Here is a 26,917-nt window from a genome sequence, read left to right as displayed (position 1 = left end):
TTCACTCGGTAAAATATAACGTTCACCTACATCTATAAGCCTGTGGCTTGTGAACTGCAGTATGTCTAAGAGATCATTTAACATATTTTCTTGCTATAGGAAGCTTCAACGTCTCTTTTCATGGTGAAAATAATGTGAGTCATTACGATTTACTCTTGTTGACCAAAAGCTTGTAAAAATGAGGAAGTAACAGACTATATCCACCAAGATTAGCTAAAACCAACTATCAAAAATCTATTCTTGATATTATGGGATAACAGAAATTAGTACTCAAAATATTTTTCTAGATGTAATAGAGTTTTCATTTCCTTAAAGTAGTAATATGTTTACTCCAGAATGAATTGGGATACATTTATATTAATATTTACTTGACATCACTGTATCACCTGTATTTTCATATTTCTGTTGTACCCATAAATTCATATACATCTGTGTTTCCCTCCATATACATATGTATGTCCCTGCCCATAGCAGGAGGTTTGGACCAGATGATCACTGAAGGTCCCTTACAATTGAAACCATTCTATGTTTCTATGGTTCTGTGATCCTGTGATTCTATGAATCTATGATTAATAATAGGAAAGCATTCACAAGAAAGAAGAAAAAAACATTTAAAGGATAAATTAAAATTGGGCAAAATGTTCCTAATTAAATACTACTGTAAGTTGTAAATAAAGATGGATATCAGTGGGTGAGGACATAGATGAGCTGATGGTAATTGCAATCTGTCATACACAAGTACAATACATGAAAGCAGCTGCATCGGCAATTCTCACCTTGATATTTGTTACCTTTCTGAAGACCTAAAAGAACCATGTCCCTCCCTTGAAGCTTCATAATCTCTGAAGCAAAATCTCATGGTTTTGCAACACAGATGCAATCAATGCAATCCTAAAAGAAGATGCAGTGCTCATCCAACCACTTACCCTGCCTCTTGCCCACTGCACATGAATTCTCTGAGGACACCAAAAGCAGTGCTCTGATGAGTCATGTCAGAACCCCAGGTGGGAGCAAGAAACAGTGAGAAAGCATTAGTATTTCTTCCTGGATATGAATTAAGCAGTAGACTCTGATAAGCTGGTAACATATGAAATAGGGGAAGACATGATGTAAGAAATTCTGTGAGTGAGTGTATGGGGGTGATTTTGGATTCAAGCTGCTGCAATGTAAGGCACTAATATGTGCTGTTTGATTTCAGATTAATGCTTGTGATCCACAAAATTTTGCTGACAACAACAAAAACATCTGGGTACCAAATCTAGCTTTGAGTAGCATGGCACAAAGCTACGTAAATTTTCTCCCCTATGGAAGTGTCAGGCTTAGAAAAAGACTATAGAACTTCTCAGTGCAATCAGTGAGTGAACATCACTATTTGAGGAGATACTCAGCTTTGAGGTTGACAGCAATGGCCAAAGATAAAAACAGGCCATTAAGAGTGGTGTATCCAGCAAAGAGCAGCCAACAGTGGTATCTGTCATGACAACACGAATATGAAAATGGTAGATATTTGATTTTCTTTGCCTACTCCCTTTGTCACATATTAGATTGTGGAGAAAGTGATTTCTAACTGAATATGTAATATTGTAAATTACATATTACATTATCTGGTTACAGATAAGCTGGGAATGTACAACTTGAAGCAGTAAATGACTGTGGGTATTATAAAGAGCTGGTCAGATTATTACTCCAAAACATCACCCAAGGCTCCGTGATGACAAAACTGAGAAGAAATGCTGGTGAACAGCTAGGGAGAATGGGAAAGGGTTGAACTCTGTCACTATCAAGTACAACCTTTGAGCTAATACAGTCTATTCTCCTCAGTGAAGATATTCTCACTGGACAGATATGTCAAATAATTAATTAAAATGATCTCTGTCTCATTTTGATTTACAGACCAGACAATCAAATTTTGATTTTGTACAGGAAAAATGTTTTGGTTTTAATTTTTTTTTTTAATCTCATATGCTTGGTATTACAAGCTCATCTGCTATTTCTTCTGTTATTTTATGTCATACATATTTCTCAAAATAGATGGTCTCCCTGTCATGTGAAAGGTACTTAATAATAACTGAAATCTGGAATCTGTTACAGTCAATGTTTTTTTTTCTCATCAGTTTCAATTGGGTCAAGTTTTCATTCAGTAGGCAAGGAAGGCACAGTTAAAATCAAATATTCAAGCTATACCTTATAAAAAAGAAGAAAATGTAGGACTTAAATATCTACTATAACTTTCTATTTTTTCAACAGATTTTCAAGAGTGTGAACAGTGTTTCACTATTCGTTGATTATAAACACGGATGTTCTAAATTATTTCAGACCTCAACTGTTTAGTAGTGCAGTGTTTTGCATAGGAAACGACTAATTAAGAGGAACAAATAAAATTAAAATGCTGGTGAAACTGCTGCATTGAAGACCCTAAACTGCTTGCAATAGAAAAAAATAAAAGAAACAAAAAAATTAAAAATATGCAAATATTTCTGGTATATAAAGCTTTAGCTGTAAATCAAGATTAAGCATGCATTTCTAACACTGATCAACACCACTGCTTAAAAGAGCTTACATTACAAGACATTCCAATTGTTTCCCCAAATGTTTACCTAAATTAATTGAAAGGACACAATTTTGTACAACAAGAAATTTTAATTAAGCCTTGTGCTTGAAGAGTTTCTGCAATTACTCCCTTTGGTTCCATTAGGATATAGACCCAATTAAAATGTATTGTTAATATTAGAAGATAACACTTGCTGGTGGTACCAAACTGAAGATATGCCTCCATGTAAATTTAGATTATTCCTTGCTGTGAGGTTTTGCAATTATTTTCTGTCTATAATGCTTTTTTCTACTGTCTTGCCAATGGACTATATTTAATCAGTTCGTTAAGAGCCTCTGAAAACAGGCAAGTTCTACAAAATTAAGCACCTTTTCTACCCTAGCATTCAGTTAAAGCTTTATGTTAGTCTTTTTTATTGTAGTAAAATAACAAGTGAATAATTAATTGGGTCACAGCATTCTCTGTCCGTAGCAAGCAAATATAACTGTGAAAAAAAAAAAAAAGGATTTGATCTTTTAACTTTGATACACATAGTTAGCCCTTAAGCGATTAAGCCTACTGAGAGCTTATATGCATGTATTTTTAACATTGAGATTCTCTGCTAGGTTGTGTTATTCATAAGAAGTAAATCTGCCAGATCAAAGTCTTTCATGTACATGTTTTTATCTGTATTTTTAATGTCTTTCACTTATTTAATAGTGCTATGCAGAACTATAATTTTTCTATAGTTCTTGTATTTGATAGTATGCAAAACTTGTTCTGACTGAAAGCAGAATTATGTGAATGGTCGGCTAGATTTCAGAACTTCTTGACGTATGGAAAGAAAAAAGAAACAGTTATATTCAATGACTAAGAAAAAGCAATTCTAAATAAACAACTAACACCATCTAAGTACGCTATTATTTGTTTGAGGATCCTGTGAATTATTTTGGAGTCATCAAGAAAAGGTCTTTTTTTTTAATATAAATATATATAAATATATAAATGAGAATATTTAAAATTTGACCTACTCTATACTTTTCCATAAAGAACGTAATTGAGATCTTCAGATTTGCCAATTCCACTCTATTAAAAAAATGACAAAAATCCTACTTCTAAAGAATGACAAATTCATGGGAGTTTTTGGCCTATGATTTACAAGTACTTATTCTTACATTTTCCAGTATTTATTAGATTAAAACCAAACCAGAAATAAGATTTATTTTTTTGAAGATCCACATTTAACTGTTCAAACTTTTATGAATATTGTCCCAAATCCTACTACCACGTTTGTAAATAAGTTCAGACAAGTACTTGATCATTTCTGTTAATTTCAGCTTGTCCATCTCACTGTGAAAACTCTTGAAGCCTGAAGTACTTCTTTGTAATTTGTGAGGACTCTCTGGGGTAGAGAGCTCACCTGGTAGGTATTACTGGCTCACCATGAGATGGTAAGAGTCTCAGAGACAGGATAAAGTCTTTTAGCCCACAGCCTGACCATAGAAAGGAGGGTGACTTCCCCTGTAAGCTGAGACAAGGGTTGGAGACAGTAGTGGATCTGTCTCACACAGCTGGAAAGGGCAGACATTCCTTCCCCTGCAATTCTCTTGTTAGTGCTTTGTCAGCAGAAGCCACACACCACAATCTCCTCTGCTTGTTCTCTTCTGACCTAAATACAGAAGTCATAGAACAGTCTCTTGACTAAGTCTCACTAGCTATTGCCTGTGAGGGCTATATCCCCAAAGAGATGATGGAACAAATGCTGGGAAATGAGTGGGTGAAAAAGTGAAACTTCAGTGGATTTACAGAATCACAGAATGGATGAGGTTAGAAGGGACCTCTGGACATTTTGGAAGAGTATGAAGAAATATTCAAAGCTACTTCAGAGGAAAGTGGGGAAAACAGGTAACAGAAATATTTTAGGAGACTATGCCTTTGTAATGCTCATATTTCAATTGCTACACAAAATCACAGAAGGATTGAGGTTGGAAGACACCTCTAGAGATCCAATCCCTACCTTTCCTCAAAGAGTCAGCTACAGCCAGTTGACTAGGTCTAGGTCTTGTAAGATTTTTACTGTCTCCAAAGATGGAGACTACACAAGCTCTCTGGAAAACATGTTCCAGAAAAAGGTTTTTCTTATGTTTAAACTGAATTTAAACAAGGCATTCTGCCTTGCTTTTCTCAGAGGGAAAAGAAAATTCAGAAGGATATTAGTCTGTAAGCTTAAGGTAATGTCTCAGCATGGCTGTTAAATCTACCTCTTCTCCCTGGACTGTGTTGCAATGCACATCATCCTAACTCACAGTATGAAGGTAGTCAAGCTATCTCATCATGCAAAAAAATGGCTTCAGGAGAAATAACGTGATATTTTATTTTGGTCAAGATGGTGTGAGCAATGACACGTTCAGAAGATGGAAACACCATTTGCATTAGATGAAATGCTTGTGTAATGTACTCTCAAAGGGGTCCACAGTCAAAGACACCAGTGCCTAAGGGATAGCTACCCTTCAGGAAAATCTGTATAGTGGAACTATTTGGCCTCATAGGACAGACTGTATCTAATTAAAGGCAAAGCACATATGATGGACATGAGAGGAGCTCAGTACCGTCTGCTCTGCTACTGATCAAATCCTTTCACACCACCTTGTTTGCCAATGAAAACATAGCCATTTGGGGGAAAAAAAAAGTACTCTTTCTTCAGACAAATCTAAAGCCCTGCTGAAGATACTGAGTCATGCATCCTGCTAAGGTTATCCTTCTTAATGGGCTAGTACATAAATAATAGGAATTTTATTAGCCAGATAGTACAACCAGCTAATCAGTTCAAGTTGCTTACAAGTTTCAGTAACATGTATATCCATTACACCAACACTTGTAAATAAAGCCCTAATACTATAGCTCTGACTTCTTAGAGCTTTGTATAATATTTATGTGTGTAGAAATATACCTGTAGGTTAGTAGGTGCTAGATAATAAGTATAGCTATACTGGTTTGCCGTCTTTCGACTCAACATAAAACTATGTAATAAAGTACAAGAGAATTTTTTAAAAGTTTAGAGGGTAGAAGGATTTTTAATTGAACTATTCTGGTACTATTATTACCCAGATGACTACATTCTTGTCTAAATTCCTCTGCAGCTGGATGGAATATGCTACCCAGTTTACATACAGTGATGAACAGACTGTGCTTTACATTTTAAACCTGTGAAATGTGTCAGCTAAAACTCTTCCCTAGCTTAGAAGCATACTGAGAGGTTTAGGCAACACTGGTAAAAAGTTTTACATTTCTCAGTGAAAGTATACATTTACCAAAAATATACAAGCTATGAATTTTTGGTATTCCAGCATGTTTCTGCTTTTTCCCTTCTTGATATCCAAAATCTTCCAAAACCCATCCATCCTGTACATTTCCAATGGGCTTGGTCTGCTGTGATACACTGAAATCTGCACTGAGTTTTTGTTGCTTTTCTCCTTCCTTTTCAGCATATAACCTGAATTACCTGATGAATTACTGAATTAAAGCAGTCCTTCTCCCTGATGAGTTCCAAAATGGTGAATTCCACTAGATTGTTCATCCTAACATAAAGATATAAAAAAGTAAGGGGGAAAGGAGTCCGCTCTGCAAACTTAGCTACTTCTGACCTCCTGTCTCCTGTCTTTTATAGCTGAGGTGTTAAGTGGTTTTCCCTCTCAGACCTGAAAGTGTCTAATTCCATAGTACCCTCTTCTGAACTTTTCCAAACTGCAACTGACAGCCCAGACATCCACAGCACCATGCGACAAAAACCAGCTACACAAACAGGCCGGGAGAGCTTAGAAAAAATGTCTGCTTTCAAATAAGGTGGAGTCAAGTCTCATACTGCAGCTGTTTCTTTGTCTCTACTTTTTATTATTATTTTCCCTCCATCTCACAGATTTTTTTTTTTATTAGACCTACCAGTTATGATTAAATAGCCAATGCTACAATGCTTTAAAAATTCCTCATGTGTTTGCCATGTATCAAGGAACAGTTTTCCTTTTCCTTTTGTGTTTAACAGCTTACCCTGTATAAACACACAGTTCTGAAAGGGATATTAAATGGCATCTATGCAGTTATGTATGAAAGGAACTGCAGTCTACACTAATGCCAAGGGGTAATGATAGCCTAATTGGCTTGGGTGTTTGGCACGTCATAAATGTTTTTACAATGGTTCTTAGCAGATGAAGAGTCAGAAAACAAACTTCTGCAAGTTGTGGAGAAATTACTATAAAATAGTAAAACACAGCCTGTTAAAGCCTTCCTAAAATTAGTTCCATATTCTACCATCTGTAATGTTAACATTTCAGAAGACATTTCTCTCAGCTGTAAATGCTATTTGTCTAATGGACAAGCTTCTTTATCTTACATTACATTTCAACAAACACCTTAGCATACAACAGTGGCTAAAAATGCTGTTCTTCTAGGAGTGAGTCAACTTTTCCAATATGAATAATAAATTCATTATAGATTACATAGGATCCGTTAATTTGTTTCTTAAAGATGTAGCATCAAAAAAAAGAACAAGCCGGTGAAACCTCCATGAGAAATTCTGTGAGGCAAAAAACTGTACCACATAAAGAGCAGTGACTTTTCCCTCTAACTTGGTCATAGAACAAGTTCCACACATTTAGTGCTTACTTTTCTAGATTTAACCAGTTCAAAAAACTAAGTGCTTTGTTAAAATCTGTGAAACTGAAAAGGACATAAAGAAAAAGGATATTAACAACAATAACACAGATTGTCGAAACAGAGCTAGAAGTAGTTTTGTTGCCAAGGAACAGCCAGCATGTAGAGTCAAACAGAAGCTATACACACCTCAAAAATAACAGAATAAGTAACCACTGTTAATTGATCTGCATCCTTTGAGAGACAATACATTCTGCGTAATCACTGGCTCCCTTCAACCAGCATTTTTTTTAACTGTGTAAATGATTCAGAATGTGTTAACATAAGTCCCTTTACTGTTAGGACGTTCTAGATTACCTTCAAAACTCTTTTGCTTCAGAAGGCTCGAAAAGCAGTGTGAACTACACAGAACACAAGAAAAAAGTAGAAATACATGCTGTAAACATCCTCACTAATGGATCTCTTCTGGTGACCTTAGACAACAGGGTTTCTTTTCATGATGCAGTATCCCTGGAGGTACTCTCAGGAGTCTTTAAGGAGAAGACAGTATTGCCAGACACCACATTGCTATATACAATGGCTGAGAGGTTTTTCCATTAAAGGCAGACAGTGTCATGCCACTTTGCACAACTTTCCCAGAAAAGGAAGGCCAATCTGTTTTTCACCATTTTCTGTGTCCCAGGAGAGTTCTAACTAAACAGAAAGAGAAAATAGCTGGAGAAAAGACTGGAAAAGAGTGTGACAGCTAAATACTAATTGCGTTCAGCATAAATACAGAAGCTAACTGGAATCTCAAGATAAAAACTTGGCATTCATTAATTCTGGCACAGATATTCTTCTATCCTGATGGTTGCTTACAGCAGCTCAAACGTATCGAGTAATAGCAGTGATTAAAAACAAATGCATTCAATTAAGAAAAATTTCATACACTTCAAAATAACAGTGGATGACAACTGAAGCCAACAGCTATAATACTTTGATTTTAACTGATATTTTTCTTCTATAGCATACTGTGCCTCCAAGCCTTCCAGATAGAAGGGGCATTTTAAGGGCATCTAATTCAAAGAATTGAGGAAGAAGACCCTTTGAGACAATACATTTATATGTCAGTAATCCAATATATTTGGTGAAAAACAGTTTTGCTTTCCTTAAAATCCAATAATTTCAACCAAAACAATAGATCCACCAAATTTTAATTTTATTTGGTGGTCTTTGGGGAATCTTTAAGAAGTTGATTGCTTTACTTTTGTGTTTACTGTTTATATTAGATCAAGAACAGTTCCTCTTTATTTCATTTCTATAACCCTACAATTTTTATCAAGTATTGCTAGGACTGATGCTTTGCCAAAGTGATGGCAAAACAATAAAAAAGGGATGGATAAGTGTAAATTCCATTTTCCCTTTAAGTTCACTGTTTTTCAGTTTTACTTTGGATATACCCATTCAAGAATGCCAGATAGTCTTAAAACCACAGACAAAGCTTATCAGTTTGACTGAACATAGAAATTGTTCCTAATATTCTGATACTCTTAAGTGCACTTAACAGGTCAACAGCCAAGAGAAAACAATCTTGAAATTAATATTGCTTGCCATCTTTTATGAAAATCCACAGTTTATCTTAAACTGCTATCTTTCAAGCTTCATTTTTATGTTTAGATTAGAATTTAATTATTAAAAAAGGCTCACATTCTTCAACTCTGTGGTTAAGTTCCCAAGCAATTTCAAGGATTATTTAAACAAATTGAGCTCCTGAGCTCCAGATTTGCCCATGAGATAAAAAAGTGTCTATTTGAAATTGGTACATGGCATACATGGCAGATTTTACTAGGCAGTAAAATCTGCCACTACACAGTCATTACAGACCTGTGGATAAAGACAAAGACAGAAAAGGATATTATTTGATTATCCCTCAACTTTATTAATTTAACTCATCTGGGAACTATCCAGCAACAGTTCTTCCAGTGAAGGTCATAATTCTTCTTTAATTGTTTCCACCTGGTGCAATATTGCCATCAATCCACTTCTCCACTTCTCTGTACTTGGCTCTCAGCCCATCATTTCCCAATATATCCTTGTACTATCATTGAGGGGCAAGTGCAAAAAGGCTTGCTTTTTTAATTTTGTCAGGCCACAAAACCTCCAGCTTCACTTCCTCCGTGGCTGGATGCCTTTCCTGTATTCAGTCCCTATTCCTGTTTATACCTTCTGAGAATTAATTCCTGCCCTCTTTCTGCTACAGTCTGACATGGAACATTTCCTTATAACCTGCCATCCTGAGGTTCTGCAAAGTAAGGTGTAAATTAATAATTCCCCCTGACATTTTTAATCCCTTCTCCCCTTTTCTGTCCTTTTCATACTCCTCCCCATACACTAGCCCCACACCTCCAAGAAAAACAATATTCTCAAAAAAGTAATGAAAATCCTTTAGCAGACAAAAATCTTCATTAGCACATTAATGTACAAAACAGAAAGTTAAGGCCTACCAACTCAAGCATTCGCAGTCAGACTACAAAGACAAGTTTGTACATATATGTAAGTAAACTCTGTTGCTTAGCATGCTAATCCAAGTCATGCTTTGCCATGCTCCCATGTACCCTGAGGAGAAAAGGAGAATTTTAAGAACTTAAGAACTTTCTTAAAGAAGTTAATCTAAACAAAGGCTATCTCTTCTGTTCCCAACATGTTGCTTTTACAATTGCAGCAATTTTATTTCAGAAAGTCAGACTCTAAACATGAAATCTGTAAACACCCTGCTATTGGTCATTTTTCTCTGAAAAAGTTTTCCCATGTTTCCTCATTAGGAATGAATGGAGTTTTAATTTTGGAATATAAATGTAGTTTGCACACTAGTAAGCGCACAAACAGTATAGTAAATATGTAGTGTTAAGGCAGTAAACAGTAAACATTCCTGGAGAAAACTTCTTTGTATTTTCAGTCAGAATAGGTAAAAGTGATTAATAATGGTAATGAATTTATTCATCCAGGAACAAAAACTTGGCTAGACAGGAAATTTTGTATTAGTGGGATAATATTTCACTATTTATGCATTTATGTCTAAAATAAATGAGAGCTTGTCCTATTGCTCTTGAGGTGGATGACATGAGATTGAAGTAGGTATTCTACTACCCTGTTTAATATCAAGTTAGAAAATTAGATTCTTCCTTAACCTTTGAGTTTTAGTCATAAAAAGACTGATGGTTCAGGACCTCACAGTATTTGAAGATTTCTCATCTATTCAAATGTAAAAGGCTAAACGCCCCAGGACCAGCTAAATCTTTAGCTGTTTATAGAAAAAAAATGTTTCCTGCCCATTGGGTTGTGAAGGTAGCCCAATAATTTTAAATGAATTTATGTAAAGCTATTTGTATGCATTTTTTCAGGTACGCTAAAGAAAGTGAAAGCCTGGGTAGCACTGCTAATAAGGTTTATCTGGAGTGATAGATTACATAAAACCAAAACACGTAAGGGTGAAAGGGGTCCTATCAGAAAGGACAACAAAAGACGCTGAATTGGGAGCTTCATGTTTTCGGACAAATTCATTGCACTTCCCTAACACTTACACTACTGCTGAAGGGAAAAGTATTTATTTATTCATGTGAAAGGCCCTTCTTCTCTACATATGATGTTGAAGTTAGAAAGAATCATATCATACAAAACAAAGATCCCACTTTGTATTGCTTAAGCAAATTTGACACACCAGTAGTTCAAAATAACAGATTATCCTGTTGCCTTTTTCTGGAACATTTCTGCAGCACTATCTGTCAGCAAATTCATTTAAGAGGCCAAATAATAAGGACTCTTAATTATTCTTCAACATTCAATGCCTTCTGGAAAATGTATTGCAGATCATCCTCCTAAAATAGCTTTGATGTCCATGAGTCTTAGCGAAGTCCTTCTATCAAAAGATTGCCTTTCAGTTCCGTTTGTTTATTTTAATTTGTTGCATATACCACATTTTCAGCTCAGAGCAAGAAGATAAATGGAAACAAACAATGACACATTTGCAAGATTTTTGTGTCAAAGACCTTTACTGAGATAGTAAAGGCAACCACAACACAATGACAAACTTCCTTTATAAATGACAGATCTAATTGTAAAGTTAAAATTATAGCTTCACGGAAAAAATTAAGACATTGAAGACACAATATCTACTGTATTTCTGGATGTGGCTGTATTCCCAGCAAAATCATTCCTATTATTCATGACTGATTTAAACTTTTTATCTCTCCATAACGTGCAGCATTTATTTAGCCTTGCATTTTGAGGCATTAGAGTTTCTGCTGACAAGGGTATTTTCCCAAAATAGAATATTACAGCAGTCCTCCGCTAGATGCTGAAACCATGTGTATGTTTACTTTTTAATTTCTTTCTTGAACTTTCTGACTGTGAGCAGTCTGGTAAAGTGGAGTCATGATGAATAAGTGTGTGCTTTTAATAAAAGAAAAGGAGAAATGTAGATATTTGATGTAACATTGAAAAATTCACCTCCTACCTTGAAAACAAACATTTCACGGCGAAGAATAGCCAGAGTGTTGAAGTTCCCATCACAGATGTTAGGCTTGGCTCCAGGATAGGAAGGTTTGTCACCAGTGGGTGGCCGGGGAGGTTTAGGTTGCCTGTCATTCTTCCGTGGGTCTGCTGGAGGGATTGAACGATGTGGGGGCACTGTTGGCAGAGGTCTTGTTGGTGGTGGGATCCTGTCAGGTGGACCTTTAAAAATATAGCAGTAGGATGCAATTTAAATGCCCAGCAGAGGTCCTCAAAAGAAATACACACCAAAAACCTGCTGTAAGCAGTGCAAATCCTACAGTGAAAGAGGAATGGAGAAAGTGACCTAACACACTTTCCCTGTCTTGTTAAAGGGTATAACAAACAACTACCAAGCCCAAGAAAAATAATTACTTTATTCTATCCAGAATCTTCCTTCCTTATTGGAATAAAGTTTAAATAAAACCTGGAAAGGTTGCATAGTCCACCATCATTTTAGAAGAGATGTGGTTTGTAGCACATACTTTACCAACTAAGAACTGTTAAAACAGAATAATTGCCTATTGTACAAAATAAAGGAAAATAAAAAACCTGTTCCTAATAGAATCAACAGAAGTTAATGGATTTTCAACTCATATTTTTAACTTTCATTCATCAATTCACATATACATATACGTAGCATACCTGGTATCTCCTAAAGACCCAATATGTAGGCCCAGTAATGTCATGTGCATTAGTAACAGCACATTCCCAGCTCTCTCCAACGACCCTTGCTATGTACAGAAGCTGTTGAAACTGGACTTCAGATTCTAGGCCTCCATATAAACAAAAAACATAATTCACAAGTTTTATTCAATATTCTGAAATTAATTCTTATTCTAATTTTCTTTTCAGCGAGTCTTACAAACCTAGATACCTAACAATTAAGGGGATTGTTCTGAGGATAAATGGATTAAAAAGAAATAAAATGAAAAACTAAAACTCTGTGCAGTGATTTTAAAATATTTTTCTTCTTTCAAATACATTATCTGTCAAAATATACAGAGTTTGATGTCAAGTGAAATAACTAGCCCAGTCATAATTTCTCTACCTGAAAGTCAAGAGGACATACCAGATAGATGCTGTTCATAACCCCAACAGCATACTAAATGACTTGCAATGGTTGTACTGATAATGCCTTTCCCTTTCTACACATTATTATGCTTACTTATATTTTCCATGTGCAAAATATAAGAAGTTTCAGTTGGATCAGTAAGATTTCTAGAAATAAGAAGAACATTTTAATTTTGCTCATTCTATTTAGGCCTCTCTCCCAGTCATTTAAATACATCAATTTTGATTTTAAAAAATAAATATCATTTGTATGAACAGCTTCAGAAAGACTTTTGAATATTAAGACAACTGTAAAACTGTAAATCGGCATAAATGGCATTTGAATTTCTGATACATTAAAAGAAAACCAAACTTTTTTAAAAAATAAGATGGACTATGTAAGGAAATATTAAGCTTTCCAAATGGTTGTTATGCAATTTAATAAGACATTTATTTCATTCACAATTTTAAGGCTTGTGACCTTTATAATCTACAGCTAATAATGGTGTTTCAAGGAATACTGCAGACCAAAGTAATTATTTTAATAGGTGTGACATTTTTATTGAGGCATATGATTCCAGATCACCTCTTGATTTTAAAGGAAGCAAAAGAATCAGTTTGCAGTAGCTAATGTTGGAAAGTTTTTAACCCCAAACCAAAGCTTTCATATGCCATTTGGTGGTGATGTTAGATATTACTTCCCAGGGGTAACACATTTCTCCTAATGTATAGCCCACAGCTGTTGCAGCTTTGCAGTTAGTTTTCAGCACAGAATTCTTGTCTAGCCCTCAAGTCTAGACTACCAACTTATGAGGTCATGAGAAACAACCTTCCTTCCATCTAATCACACAGGAAAAATAAAACAACCAAACCAAACAAGACTTCATTAGCCAATCATTTTGAAATTGCTATTTATGCTTTATGAAAATATACATCAGTGCTTGTTAAGCAATAAAAGTCTGTTAACATAAAATATCATGGAGGCTGTAGGGTTCTAGCTAGCAGTACAGTAATTCTACATGATCACAGCTGTCCTTTCTAGTAGTGAAGTTGAAGAAGGAATAGTCCTGATAATATTCAATATAAACATGGAAAATCTTTCAAATGAAAATAATTTTAAGTAAAAAATTTAATGCAATACAGAATTAATAGGGCAAAATTAAGCAAGGCAATTTCAAATGATATGTACCAGATACATAGCATTAAAATAGAGATATCACAGAAAAAAAAAACCAGACTGTTTAACATATACCAATGGAATCAAAGTCTTTAAAAACAAAACCAAATCCATGTCTTTGGAAATGTAAAAAATAGTAATATGGGAGTTAGTGGTAACTCCGACCCATAAGAATAATGTTATTATTTTCACAGTATCACAGCATCACAGTATGCTAGAGATTGGAAGGGACCTCAAAAGATCATCTAGTCCAATCCCCCTGCCGGAGCAGGAACACCTAGATAAAGTTACACAGGAATGTGTCCAGGCGAGTTTTGAATGTCTCCAGAGAAGGAGACTTCATAACCTCCCTGGGCAGCCTGTTCCAGTGCTCTGTCACCCTCAATGAGAAGAAGTTTCTTCTCAAGTTTAAGTGGAACCTCTTGTGTTCCAATTTGTACCCATTACCCCTTGTCCTATCGTTGTTTGCCACTGAGTAGAGCCTGGCTCCATCCTCGTGACACTCCCCCTTTATATATTTATATACACTAATAAGGTCACCCCTCAGTCTCCTCTTCTCCAAACTATAGAGACCCAGCTCCCTCAGTCTTTCCTCATAAAGGAGATGCTCCACTCCCTTAATCATCTTTGTTGCCCTGCGCTGGACTCTCTCCAGCAGGCCCCTGTCCTTCTTGAACTGAGGGGCCCAGAACCGGACACAATATTCCAGATGCGGTCTCACCAGGGCAGAGTAGAGGGGAAGGAGGACCTCTCTCGACCTACTAACCACCCCCCTTCTAATACACCCCAGGATGCCACTGGCCTTCTTGGCCACAAGGGCACAGTGTTGGCTCATGGTCATCCTGTCGTCCACTAGGACCCCCAGGTCCCTCTCCCCTACACTGCTCTCTAACAGGTCGTTTCCCAACCTATACTGGAACCTGGGGTTGTCCCTGCCCAGATGCAGGACTCTACACTTTCCCTTGTTATATTTCATCCAGTTATTCCCTGCCCAACTCTCCAGCCTGTCCAGGTCTCGCTGGATGGCAGCACAGCCTTCTGGTGTGTCAGCCACTCCTCCCAGCTTAGTGTCATCAGCAAACTTGCTGATAGTACACTCAATTCCCTCATCTAAATCGTTGATGAATATATTAAATAATACTGGTCCCAGTACTGACCCTTGAGGCACTCCACTAGTTACAGGCCTCCAACTAGACTCCGCCCCATAGACTACAGCTCTCTGGCTTCTCTCCTTCAGCCAGTTCACAGTCCACCTCACTACCCGATCATCCAGACCACACTTCCTCAATTTAGCTGTGAGGATGCTGTGGGAGACTGTGTCAAATGCTTTGCTGAAGTCAAGGTAGACTACATCCACCGCTCTGCCATCATCCATCCACCGTGTTATTTCCTCATAAAAGGATAAGAGATTGGTCAAGCATGATTTCCCCTTGGTGAAGCCATGTTGACTGCCCCTCATAACCCTCTTATCCTTGATATGCCTTACGATGGCACCAAGGAGAAGGTGTTCCATCACCTTCCCAGGGATGGATTTGAGGCTGACCGGTCTATAGTTACCCGGATCCTCCTTCTTGCCCTTTTTGAAGACTGGAGTGACATTTGCTTTCCTCCAGTCCTCAGGCACCTCTCCCGTTTCCCAAGACTTGGTAAAGATGATGGAGAGTGGTCTAGCAATGCCTTCCGCTAGTTCCCTCAGCACCCGCGGGTGCATCCCATCTGGACCCATGGATTTATGGATGTCCAGGCTGCTCAACTGGTCTCTAACCCATTCCTCATCGACTAAGGCAAACCTCACCGTTGACCTGACTTCATCTAAAGTCTCAGGGGTACAGGGCTCTTCAGGACTGCCTGCAGCAGAGTAGACAGAGACAAAGAAGGCATTCGGTAACTCTGCCATCTCTGTATCTTCTGTCACCAGGGCACCCATCCCGTTCATCAGTGGGCCTACATTGCCTCTGGTGTTAGTTTTATCTGCCATGTATTTGAAAAAGCTCTTTTTGCTGTCCTTGACCCTTCTCACCAGGTTTAATTCTAAGGAGGCCTCAGTCATCCTAGCTGCCTTCCTACATCCTCTAGCAGCAGCCTTATATTCCTCCCAAGTGGCCAGCCCCTCCTTCCATGACCTGTAAACTCTCCTCTTCCACTTGAGCATACCCAGCAATTCCCTATTTAGCCACGCAGGTCTCCTGGTCCTCTTCCTTGACTTCCTACGTGTTGGGATGCTCTGAGCTTGAGCTCGGAAAAAGCAATCCTTGAATGCCAACCAACTATCTTGGGCCCCTTTACCTTCAAACAGCCTTGCCCATGGGATTTCCCCTAGCAATTGCTTGAAAAGGCCAAAGTTTGCCCTGCTAAAGTCCAGGGTTGCAATTCTACTTGCTATTCTACTGGTCCTACCACACAAGATCCTGAGCTCCACCATCTCGTGGTCGCTGCAACCAAGGCAGCCCTCAACCCTTACTGCTTTGACCAGACCCTCCTTGTTAGTGAGGTTGAGATCCAGCAGCGCTCCTCTCCTGGTTGGCTCATCCACCATTTGCAGGAGGAAGTGATCATCCATACACTGGAGGAACCTCCTGGACTGTGGCTGGGTTGCTGAGTGGTCCTTCCAGCAAACATCAGGGAAGTTAAAATCCCCCACGACAACCACGGCCTGTGACTGTGAGGCCGCTCTCAGCTGCCTGTAGAAGGCCTCGTCAACTTCCTCACCCTGATCTGGTGGCCTGTAACAGACACCCACAACAGTATCCCCCCTGCCAGCCTGCCCCTTAATTCTCACCCACAGACTCTCAACTCCCTCGTCACCTGTCCCTGGACAGAACTCGGTGCATTGTAGTTGCTCCCGTACATAAAGAGCAACCCCACCACCCCGCCTGGCTGGCCTGTCTTTCCTGAAAAGGACATAGCCCTCCATGACTATATTCCAGTCATGTGAGCTGTCCCACCACGTCTCTGTAATTGCCACCAGATCATAGTCTCCTGACTTAACACAGGTTTCCAACTCCTCCTGCTTATTTCCCATGCTGCGCGCATTGGTGTACAGACATTCCAGGGAGCGAGCTGAGCACACCGATTTCACCCTAGCATTATAGGAGGCCTCCCAGTCTTCATCAGTTCTGGAGTGCTGCCCCACTGGGGCAAGCCCAGCTACAACCCCATCCCCCTTCGAATCTAGTTTAAAGCTCTCCAAATGAGCCCTGCTAATTCGTGCCCCAGCATCCTTTTGCCTCTGTGAGATAAACCTTTCCCACTTGTCATTGTCCAGACTGGTGCCCTATAAAACCAGCTGTTATCAAAGAATCCAAAGCCCTGCCTGTAGCACCAGTCTCGAAGCCAATCGTTTATGGACTGAATCTTTCCATTCCTTCCCACATCATCAGTGGAAGATGGAAGGAGTGATGAGAAGATTACTTGAGCCCCAGACTCTTTCACCATTCGCCCCAAGGCCCTGTAGTCTTTCTTCATCCCCCTCAGACTGCGGGAAGCAGCTTCCCCCTCACCTGTCTGGAAGATTAGCAGCGGGTAGTAGTCTGTCGGGTGCACCAGGTTGGGGAGCGCCCTAGTGATATCCCTGATCCGGGCTCCAGGCAGACTACACACTTCCCTATGATGAGGGTCAACTCTGCATATCGGGCCCTCTGTTCCTCTCAGAAGGGAATCCCCTACTACAATGACCTTTCTTTCTTTCTTATCAGAGGCAGTCTTGAGGTGCGAATTTGACCGCCTTTTCCTATGTGGCCTTGTAGGCTGGCCTTGCACCACATCCTCACCTACCTCTCCTTCAAGATCCAGGGCCTCGAACCTATTACGGAGGGACACCTGGGGAAGGAGGGCAGGAAGGGGGGAGGGTTTCCCACGATGCCGAACTGGAACTCGCTTCCAGCCCTCGTCGTCTTTTTGGTCCCCTACCTCTGCGCAACAGCTACAGGGCAGGGGCTGTCTCGGGCCATCCCCCTCTGTGTGAGAGGGCAGGGGGTCCTTCCCCTTTTGGGGGGTATCTCCCTGGAACCGTTCTGACTGGCACGCCAGGGAGTTACTCCACCAGTCGATCTCCCTTTCACACTCCCTGATGGTCCTCAGCGTCTCAACCTCCTCCTTAAGTTTTGCCACCAAGCTAAGCAGATCTTCTACCTGCTCACACCTCACGCAGGTGGAATGCTGTCCTCCCTCCCCTGGCAGCAGCAGGCTCTGGCACTCCCTGCATCCAGAGACCTGAACAGCCACGGTTTGGGACGGGGTCTCTGTCTGAGTTGCTACAGTCTTCTTACTGTAAGCTGTCTTTCTGGAGGCCCATAAGAATAATGCTATTATTTTGTTTTTAATTTTCAATTACCTTGCCTTGTCAAATTGAATTCAATACATGTAGAATTTATCTACATTAGGTCTCTTATCAGGCCACAAAACCCCCTAAAAAAACATATATTAAAGAAGTGGGGTTTTTTTCCCCCTAGGAAGCTCAAAATCTTGGACTGGTAATAAAATATTTTTCAGATCAGTTTGCTATAGTTATCACAAGAAAGGTTTTTTCTGTGACCACAAATTTTGTCACCCAGGAAACTGATAAGCAAGGAAGCAATCAATCCAGTTATACAAGCTTGGACTACTACTCATTATGGTTGAAGGCCTGCATTTCTTAATATTTTAATAGTTTGGGATCCTTTTGCTGATACTGTCTATCACTTCTTAAAACATCTAAAATTACTATTCCAGCTGATTGAAAATTTGAATGCAGATTATAAACAGTGAGAAACAAAGTACAAGAGCTTCATCAAAATCTTTGGCGTACCCACAAAATGGCCTTTGGTGTAACAGCTGGCAGAGTCTACACTAACAGACTCTCTTGGGGACGTAGTATGGACAGGAGAATCTACAATGTATTCTAGAGCGAAAAACTTAGGTTGCTTAATGAGACTGTGACATACCGTATATCTTCTGGATGCCTTGTAAATCATCATTAGGTAGTTTGAAGTTGTCAGTTTCCATATATTGATAAAATGGAGCCATGATTGCAGTGGGATCATTAGAGTGCTCCAAGCCCAGAGCATGTCCCAGTTCATGCACTGCAACTAGAAACAGATCATTTCCTGTGAAGAGAAGAAAGGGAAAAAAGACCTTTAAAACCATGAGCATAGCAACAGAAATAACACAATTGGAGGATTCTACACTTGATAGATGTTTTCACTGAATTTGTACTTTACAAGGTAACTCTTAATAATTATTCATAAGGATAATGTAGTAGTAAAGGCAGCTTTCCCTTTTTCTAAGCAAGGAAACCATTTTTTCGTTATAAAAAGTGATATTCTTACAGACATAGTAAGTATAATCTTTTAACTCATGCACATGGTTAATGTAGAGTTCAAATTTTATACCTTATGTCTAGGCTTGCATGCAATTTCTGACTTAAAGTTGATGTTGTGGTGAAATTGACTAAAAATCCTTGCATCAAGACATTATTTCAAAATGAAAATACCCTTGCTGTATGTAGTAAACTTCATAAACTGAGGACTACCTATTTAGGACAAATCCCACAGGGAACTTAGTCATCCAAGTAATCAGACCCCTCATGATTACTTGTAGATGTTGTTCATTTCTGAATCACCATAACTGAAATGTGAATGCGGAAAATAGGTTTGTTGTGCTACCCTTCTCAATATAGGATGTCATTATTTATTTCATTGTGTAATTCCCATATAACTGTACTTGCTTACTTAAGTATTAGAACTTTTGATTTTTTTTAGGTCTAAATTTTTGTTATTCCCTTCTAAAAATTGTCTTTTCATTTTTTATTGCAGGGTATTAGGCACAGCTGGAAGTTTGAGCAGTAGAATTATGGCACTCTGAAGCAAAAGCAAATCAAAGCCAATTGGACAGTTTCTACAAAAAAAGCAGAGTTGGACCTTTATGGTATTAATTTTGTCTATTTTTATTCATCTAAGACTTAATTCAGCATATCTGTCTATGAGTCCTGTTTTACAGATTCTCTCTGTAGTCAACTTGTCATATAATGAGATTTTGGAAAACTGTTTTACATCAGGAGAAAGATTCTGGTCAGTGGGAGAGGGTCACATCTAGGATACTGCTCATTTTTACCACCGAGGGATGGGAAGAATCATCCTCCACATGTGTGCTCCTCTCCCACTGACAAGAGAAGTATTCTAGATCAGCAGTTTAGATGCTGAGCATCTAACTTTTGGATGGCTGAACTCCAGTAAAACAGCTGATTTGTGCAGTATGTAGTTTCTCATTGAAAGAGTGTATAAATAATGAAAGGCTCACACTTTGGCCTAATAGTTGCATACTGAAACAAGAAAACACTCAACATTAACTCTTCTTCTGTAGAAGAAGAAGGGGGCAGACAATTATTTTCCACTCTTGGCACTTTATCTGGAATTTTAAGTACTATTAAAATATTAATAAAATAATGTCAGAAAGTTTAATTTAGTAAAAATTTTATATAGAGAGAGAGACTTACAGAACTTTGAGGACATAGTTGACAACATTTCAATTTTTCAAGTATTTCCTCTTGATGACACAAAGAAATAAGCTTTCTCCCAAGAATATATGAAAGGGGACTTGGCAGTAGATGTATGTATAGAGTCATGCTGGTGTTTGTAAAATAAATGTTTGATTGAAAGCATCTAAACAGTCATAACTAAACCTATGTGCTGAGATGACAGACTCTTTTAATGTCTGATTTTTATTCAGGAAATACTAAAACTAAATGCTGTTGCTCTTTTATTTGGTATAACTGAGCAAAAAATAACATCTTTCAAAAATTAATGACATAATATACTTTCAAAAATTACAAGAATTTATCCTATCATTTATAATTATATGGTTTCCAGATGAAATATTTTCATCACAATAATTTTTCCTGGATGAAGCTCTTTTTATAGTAAAGTGAATTCTCAATGTGCTGTTGTAACAGGTTTGATAAGCTTGACTGTCCCTGTGACAAATGCTTTTGCCATCTGAATCTGCCCTTCTACATGAAGTCCAAGCTGATTTCATATATTATATGAATAATCTACAGCTTCTGTAGGTAACCTCAGCATTGGAAGTGATGCACAGAAGAAACTCTGGAAAGGTTTTCATTCTTCACTCATAATGGAATAATTAATGTAATTTTAAAAATTATAGGCTTAAGATGGAAAGACATAAAGGAAGAAGATGTTACTGTTCTGTATTGTACTGTGACATGCCTTACATTATTTTTCAATTCTTTTCTGTGTTTTATGAAAGTTACAAGTTCTAACACAGGTTTATTCAAATGAAATATTTCTTTGTTTGGCATTAACTCATATACTTAAGATGAAACTTTCTTTTGCCTTTCAGACCATGTGAAAGGCAAATTTGCCTCCTAGACCTGTTCTTCCTACATCATAATTAAGAATATTAACCAGTCTAGGTCCTATATTAATAATTGTACTAATAAGTTGGCCACAGGATTTATTGAATCTTTTTCAAATAGTTTTAAATTAATACTACTTGCTTCTACCACTATTATTAGGTTGATCATACCAGAAGGTGTTTGTTATTATACATGTGGTATTCAGTGTCTCTTATTTGAGGCAGGAGATCTCCTCTGAGATCTTTGAGGAAGTGAATTTGTCAAAATTTCTAAAATTTCAAGAAACCACAATAAGAAAGAGTCTCGGAAGAATCTATTGCTTCTATTTGTGCCAGTTATGCAATGCATGAAGAATCAATACATCCTTTGGTTATCAGTTCTCACTGAGTCCCCACAAAGATCTCCAGGAATTTCCATATTTAGTTCCATGCTGACCTTGAAGAGGTGGGAATTACATTAGTAATAGAGAAATAAATAAACCATACTGTCATCTACTGGCATATTTTCCTTCTGGGATGACAGATAATGAGCATATGGTAGAGCACTTCTAAGGTAGTACTTCTAAATGACAGTGGGACAATGTCAGAGAATAGATATTATGCAGGGGGTGGCCGTTTCTTAGTATGTCTTCTCCCTTTCTTTTTTGGATAGAAGTAATTCTGTTAAAGAAAGGATATATAGTTTTTCAGCATCTGACCGCCCCTCTGGCTTTTGTTAAAGTCCAAATACACCAGGGAAAAAGGCAAAAGGACTATGAAAAGTAATTTGCACCTCCTGCAATGCAACTTGTAACTGTCAGGGGAGGTATTAAATGACAGAGCAGTCCTTAGAGCAATGAGTAAGGGGAGGAAGGGAGAAGGTCATGGAAAAGAGCTGGGAGAATATTCTTGCCTGTGGTGTCAGTGATTTAACATAGAACATATTTTCTACTTGTAGTCAAACAGTCCCATTATTCATAACAATTTTCATAAAGAGGCATGATTGTCTCCAGGGCATCCTGAATTTAAACTGACCCAAATAACTTAGTGCAGTTGAAACTGAGGTTTAAACCAGTTCAGGATTTGTTGCTTGAGACCAATGCATGTAGAACTTACTATTGTCTTAGTTTCCATCCTTTTTCCTTTGCATATAATTAGATTTCTCCAATTAGGCAACAATTAGTCCCTCTTTGCCTTCAGGAGCAGACTTGCCTTGAGTATCTCAATGTTACTGTGACTAGCTACCAAGAGTGCAGAAAGGTAACCCTGAGTGCTTTCTCTTTTTCTCCAGGATGATTGACAGAAGCCTGACTGCAAGGTTAACGGTAGGCCAACTTCACTTCCTTGGCCAGTGGTCAGAGCATTACGAAGGATTGTAAAGGCAAGTGAACACTCATACCAGACCATATCATCCTGACACTGGATGCTTTTTAAAGATACTCAGTCCCCACCACTGAAGGAGAGAGTCACAAACGAGTCTATATTTCAGCATTACCCAAGTAGAAATGTATTTCAGTCCACTTAGCAAAGTGAAACACCATCACAAAACTTTAATGAGTCATGAATAACAAGAGTTAAACTATGTAAGACAATGATGATTTTCCAACAGAAAGTTGCCCCTGCAGAGCACACAATGGTGAATATTCATTGTGATTGTCTCAGTTACATCATATTTATAGAGTAGGAAAAAAACATCAGAAAATATGTTTCACAAGCTCAAAACTTGTGCATCTCTGTTCTTGTGTTCCTCATTAGCATGGTGATTCAGAATAGAATGGATATAAGCTTAAAAAGACTTATGATTATTTTTCTTATTTTTTTCTCAAGTTTGATTTCACAAGGAAAAAAAAAAAGATACTGTGTCTAACTAAGACAAAATTATTATTTTCATACTGACACTTTTCTCTAAGGCTATAAACTGTTTTAGGTACTAAATCTGCCTGACTTTACAATCACTGCTCAAATACCAGAATATAAGTATGCATTAACATATCAAATATTCAACAGCCACCACTGTGGAGCATGGGATATAGGGAAGCCTTTCCCTATAGTTAATATATAAACTATTTTTCGTATTTCCAGATAAACAAAGCTATTATATTTGTCCACAGCAAGCTATTAAGAAACCCTAGTTCTGAAGATATTAATTCCTGTTTTAAATGGTATGTGAGTTTAATTTATAAAAGCAATATCCTTAATGGCTTAGAAAGCTTCTGATTTATCACTTAGCCATCTTTTTAATATAGCATTAAATGACACCTCAGGGCATGTCACTTGGTTCTTCTCTTTGGCATGTTACAGTAATTGCTACAACACATTGTGAACTCAAATTGTCCATTGTTTAAATGCCATATGACTTCAATTTTGAAGACTTCCCCATCCTGACAAAAATAAAAAAAAATCTAGAAACTGAATTTCAAATGACAATCAAACTGGAAAATTACAACATACAGTTTCTCCCAAAGATCATTCTACTTTATTTTCATGTGAGGCAGATAGATGATTTCAGATTAAGTCCATATGAATCAGAAAGGTAAATCTGTACAAGACAGGCTTGTATCATCAAGACAGTACCTCAAAATTAAGATTATAGTTCATTATAAAATATTACACACACACTACCCATGAACTTGTGTCGATGTATTTGAAATCAGCATTTTAATTTTTCTGTTCATTTGTACCATTGACTCATCAAACCAACACTACTAATCCCAACCAGCTGCAGTACTGCAAACTTTAGAATACGAAAGATTCTTACCCTAAGTAGCATGCAGAAAGAAAAGGAAAAAAACAACCAAAACTCCAGAAAACAAAAAAAAAGTTTAATAACTTTGTTGTTATTATTCTTTCCCAAGGGCAGAATTTTCAACATGCTACTTCAACAGTCAGTGGTAAGAGTCCTACTCTCTGACCTTATTGTAATACAGCAGAATTGAGCATATACATTGTGTATCCACTTATGTAAGCACCATATATGCTATACAAAGCGTATACATGGACCTAAGTATAACTCATAGGCATACTCTTTTAAGATTTCCAGTCTAAAAAAATCACATATAGTTGCCTGATTAATTCAATCTTCTGCCACTGGCAGTGAAATTTGGTAGCTTGGTGGCTATTATGGAAAGTTTCACTAAAAGATGGAGCTGAGATGGTGCAGTAGCTTTAAAGAGCAAAACTAAATTCTTGTGGTTTTAAATCAAAATGTATCATATATAGCGCACCCATTTTCTGTAAGAATTTAGTGTATGTTGTACACACCGTGTTTTAAACAATCATTTTTCAATAACATAGTTATACATTTAGCCTTTTTTTTCTATTGTGAAAAAGAGAATGACATAAAAATATGGGGGATCTAACATTATTATTACATATACAAACGTATACACTAAAATCTCTGCAAACTGACTTACTGATATATATGGATTTGCAGACAGAAGGGAAGGTACAGGCACTTGGTTATATACAAAGTATATATTTATTACTCTGTGTATAATTTAGTACACCTACACCCACATGTGTATATTTTTGAAAAACTATGCTATTTTTAAAAGATCGACAGATTAGTGTGAAATTTAAACTTGCTTGCTTGAAATTTGACAAAGGGATATTCCTTTAGGGGAAGATTGTCTCAGGTAACTCAGTGATATTTGATGAGATATGGTAAGGACATGTGAGCTTAGAGGTGTGTATGTCCTTCCTGGCAGTATTCTACCATTTCTGCATATTTTGGGCATAATTTAGAAGAAGTCAGGAGTCTGATAAATAACATTTGAGAGGAGCCCACATTCTATTATAATACAGATTGCTCTGTATTTTGAAGGCAAGGACATGGAAAAGGTAAGAATTTCTGCCTTACTACTTGGATTTATTACCAAGTGCACTCTGAAACTTTCTGGTAAATTGCTTAAAATGGGTAGAATTAATTACTTTATGTATTTTTAATTTTATTTCTAAAAAAAAGCATAAAAAAAAATCTTTGTTTCTCACAGTTTCAATCACTAGTACTGAAAAGTTTCACAAACTATTCTGACTAGTGAATCAATACCAACTTCTCCAAGGAGCAAGAAGTAAAGCAGCTGGAAATGATCCTCAGGGAGGTAAAGAAGACACAAGACCTTGCTGCTTCCCGGAAAGCTGTAAATATGATGGTATGTGTTCCTTCTGCAAATACAATGTTTATGGCTTCATTTCATACTTTGAGGAAACCCTGATTTGATAGTGAACCTAACAAACTAACTACATTTATGCTGAATCTCTGGCTTCTGAGATAAAATTCTTCATCCCTCAGATCCGTTAATGGCATTCTCAAATGACATTGTCATTCTATTAGTTATAAAGTCATGCTGATTAACAGACTGAAAAGTTTTATTTTGGGAGTTTTCTGCTCATCTTTAGATAACAACTATTTTAAACAAATTAAAATTGTAATCGAATTTTGCATTTTGTCAGAAAAGATCTTCATAAATCAATTTCTCCTAGCAAGTAAAAATGTTTGAAAATTCAATGGCCATTCTCATAACATCACAAATGACCAGGTTGTTAAATAACATTTGCACTTTTTTCCAGTAGACTCAATGCAATTACAAATTCTGCAAATACTGAAGCAACCATATCTATTTATACTCTTTCCTATCCCATCTTTGTTTCTGTTTTTAGTTGTTGCTGTGGGAACAATAAGCTGGAGAAGTGTACATGTGCATGAAAAGAGCATGTATTACACAATTCTCAGCTATCCACTATGGTCCCTGAGGGTCATTCATGTGAAGGGAATGGACATCTCTCTATCACTCCTAAGCAAGTGCCAGTCTGAGTGAGATTAAATGTAAATGGACCTTAATTGTCCATGAGTGCATATTAAAATCAAATCCTTGCCTTTGACAAAAACGACGGTAGTTTTTTCTGTAAGCCACTCAGCTAAAATGCTGGCATGTGGCTGCTTTTGTTTTGACGGGATGATTTTTTTTCTTCATTTTCCTCATGTCCTGTGTGTCCTACTATAAAGAAATACCCATAATTACTAGGAGGAAGTTCAAAGTCATGCTGCCAATATTTACAATAGATATAACTTGCCATGGGGCAGAAATCTGAGAGTCCTACAGCTGACTGAAATCCCCACAATAGAATGTACATAGAATTTAATTCATGTCTAAATCTTCTGTTGCCTTTCTGAGAGATAAATTTTTACCCTGTGTCAGTTAAACTACTGACAGAAATTATATTATCCTCTGTCTTTACTTATATTAAAGCCATCAAACCCAGATTATTATTCTTACCCTGTCATTTTATGTATGTAACATGTACATATGAGTCAAGGTTTTTTAAAGAGAAAGTGACATAATGTTGTATGCATATTTGGGAATTTTATATGACCAGTTCTTATATGAACAGCCCCTTGTTATCTTCCTTTTTTAATTCTTATTAAGAAAAAAATGTAAAGATAGAAATTTGCCTTTTTTTCTTTTTTTATCTTTTTTATCCTTGGACGGTGATAAAAGAAGTGGGAATTTTGAATCCCAATTTGAAAAGTGATTAAGAAAAAAAATCATTTAAAGTTCTCTGATCTGAAAAGAAGATATGTTTTCTAAGAAGTCTGCAGACTTCAAAGGAGAAATGATCCTAATGCGTACCATATTCTAAATTGAGACAACTTC

At 37.4% G+C, this 26,917-nt stretch overlaps 1 protein-coding gene across 2 annotated transcripts in view; it reads right to left on the bottom strand.

Annotated features, from left to right (window-relative positions):
- MMP16 (matrix metallopeptidase 16) overlaps window positions 1–26,917 on the bottom strand; it is a 201,730-nt gene that overhangs the window by 40,153 nt on the left and 134,660 nt on the right. For both annotated transcript variants that reach the window (XM_061448176.1, XM_061448177.1), the window contains 2 exons: window positions 18,857–19,018; window positions 11,670–11,887 (listed from right to left, as the gene is read on the bottom strand). In XM_061448176.1, coding sequence (XP_061304160.1) covers window positions 11,670–11,887; window positions 18,857–19,018 — 380 coding nt within the window. The remainder of the gene's footprint in view (window positions 1–11,669; window positions 11,888–18,856; window positions 19,019–26,917) is intronic.

The sequence above is a fragment of the Pezoporus flaviventris genome, unplaced genomic scaffold, assembly GCF_033815535.1.
Source record: "Pezoporus flaviventris isolate CSIRO_AGI_PZ_B2104156 unplaced genomic scaffold, CSIRO_AGI_Pfla_v1 ptg000007l, whole genome shotgun sequence".
NCBI classification, from domain to species: domain Eukaryota; kingdom Metazoa; phylum Chordata; class Aves; order Psittaciformes; family Psittacidae; genus Pezoporus; species Pezoporus flaviventris.
This window is presented reverse-complemented; position numbering and strand designations above follow the sequence as displayed.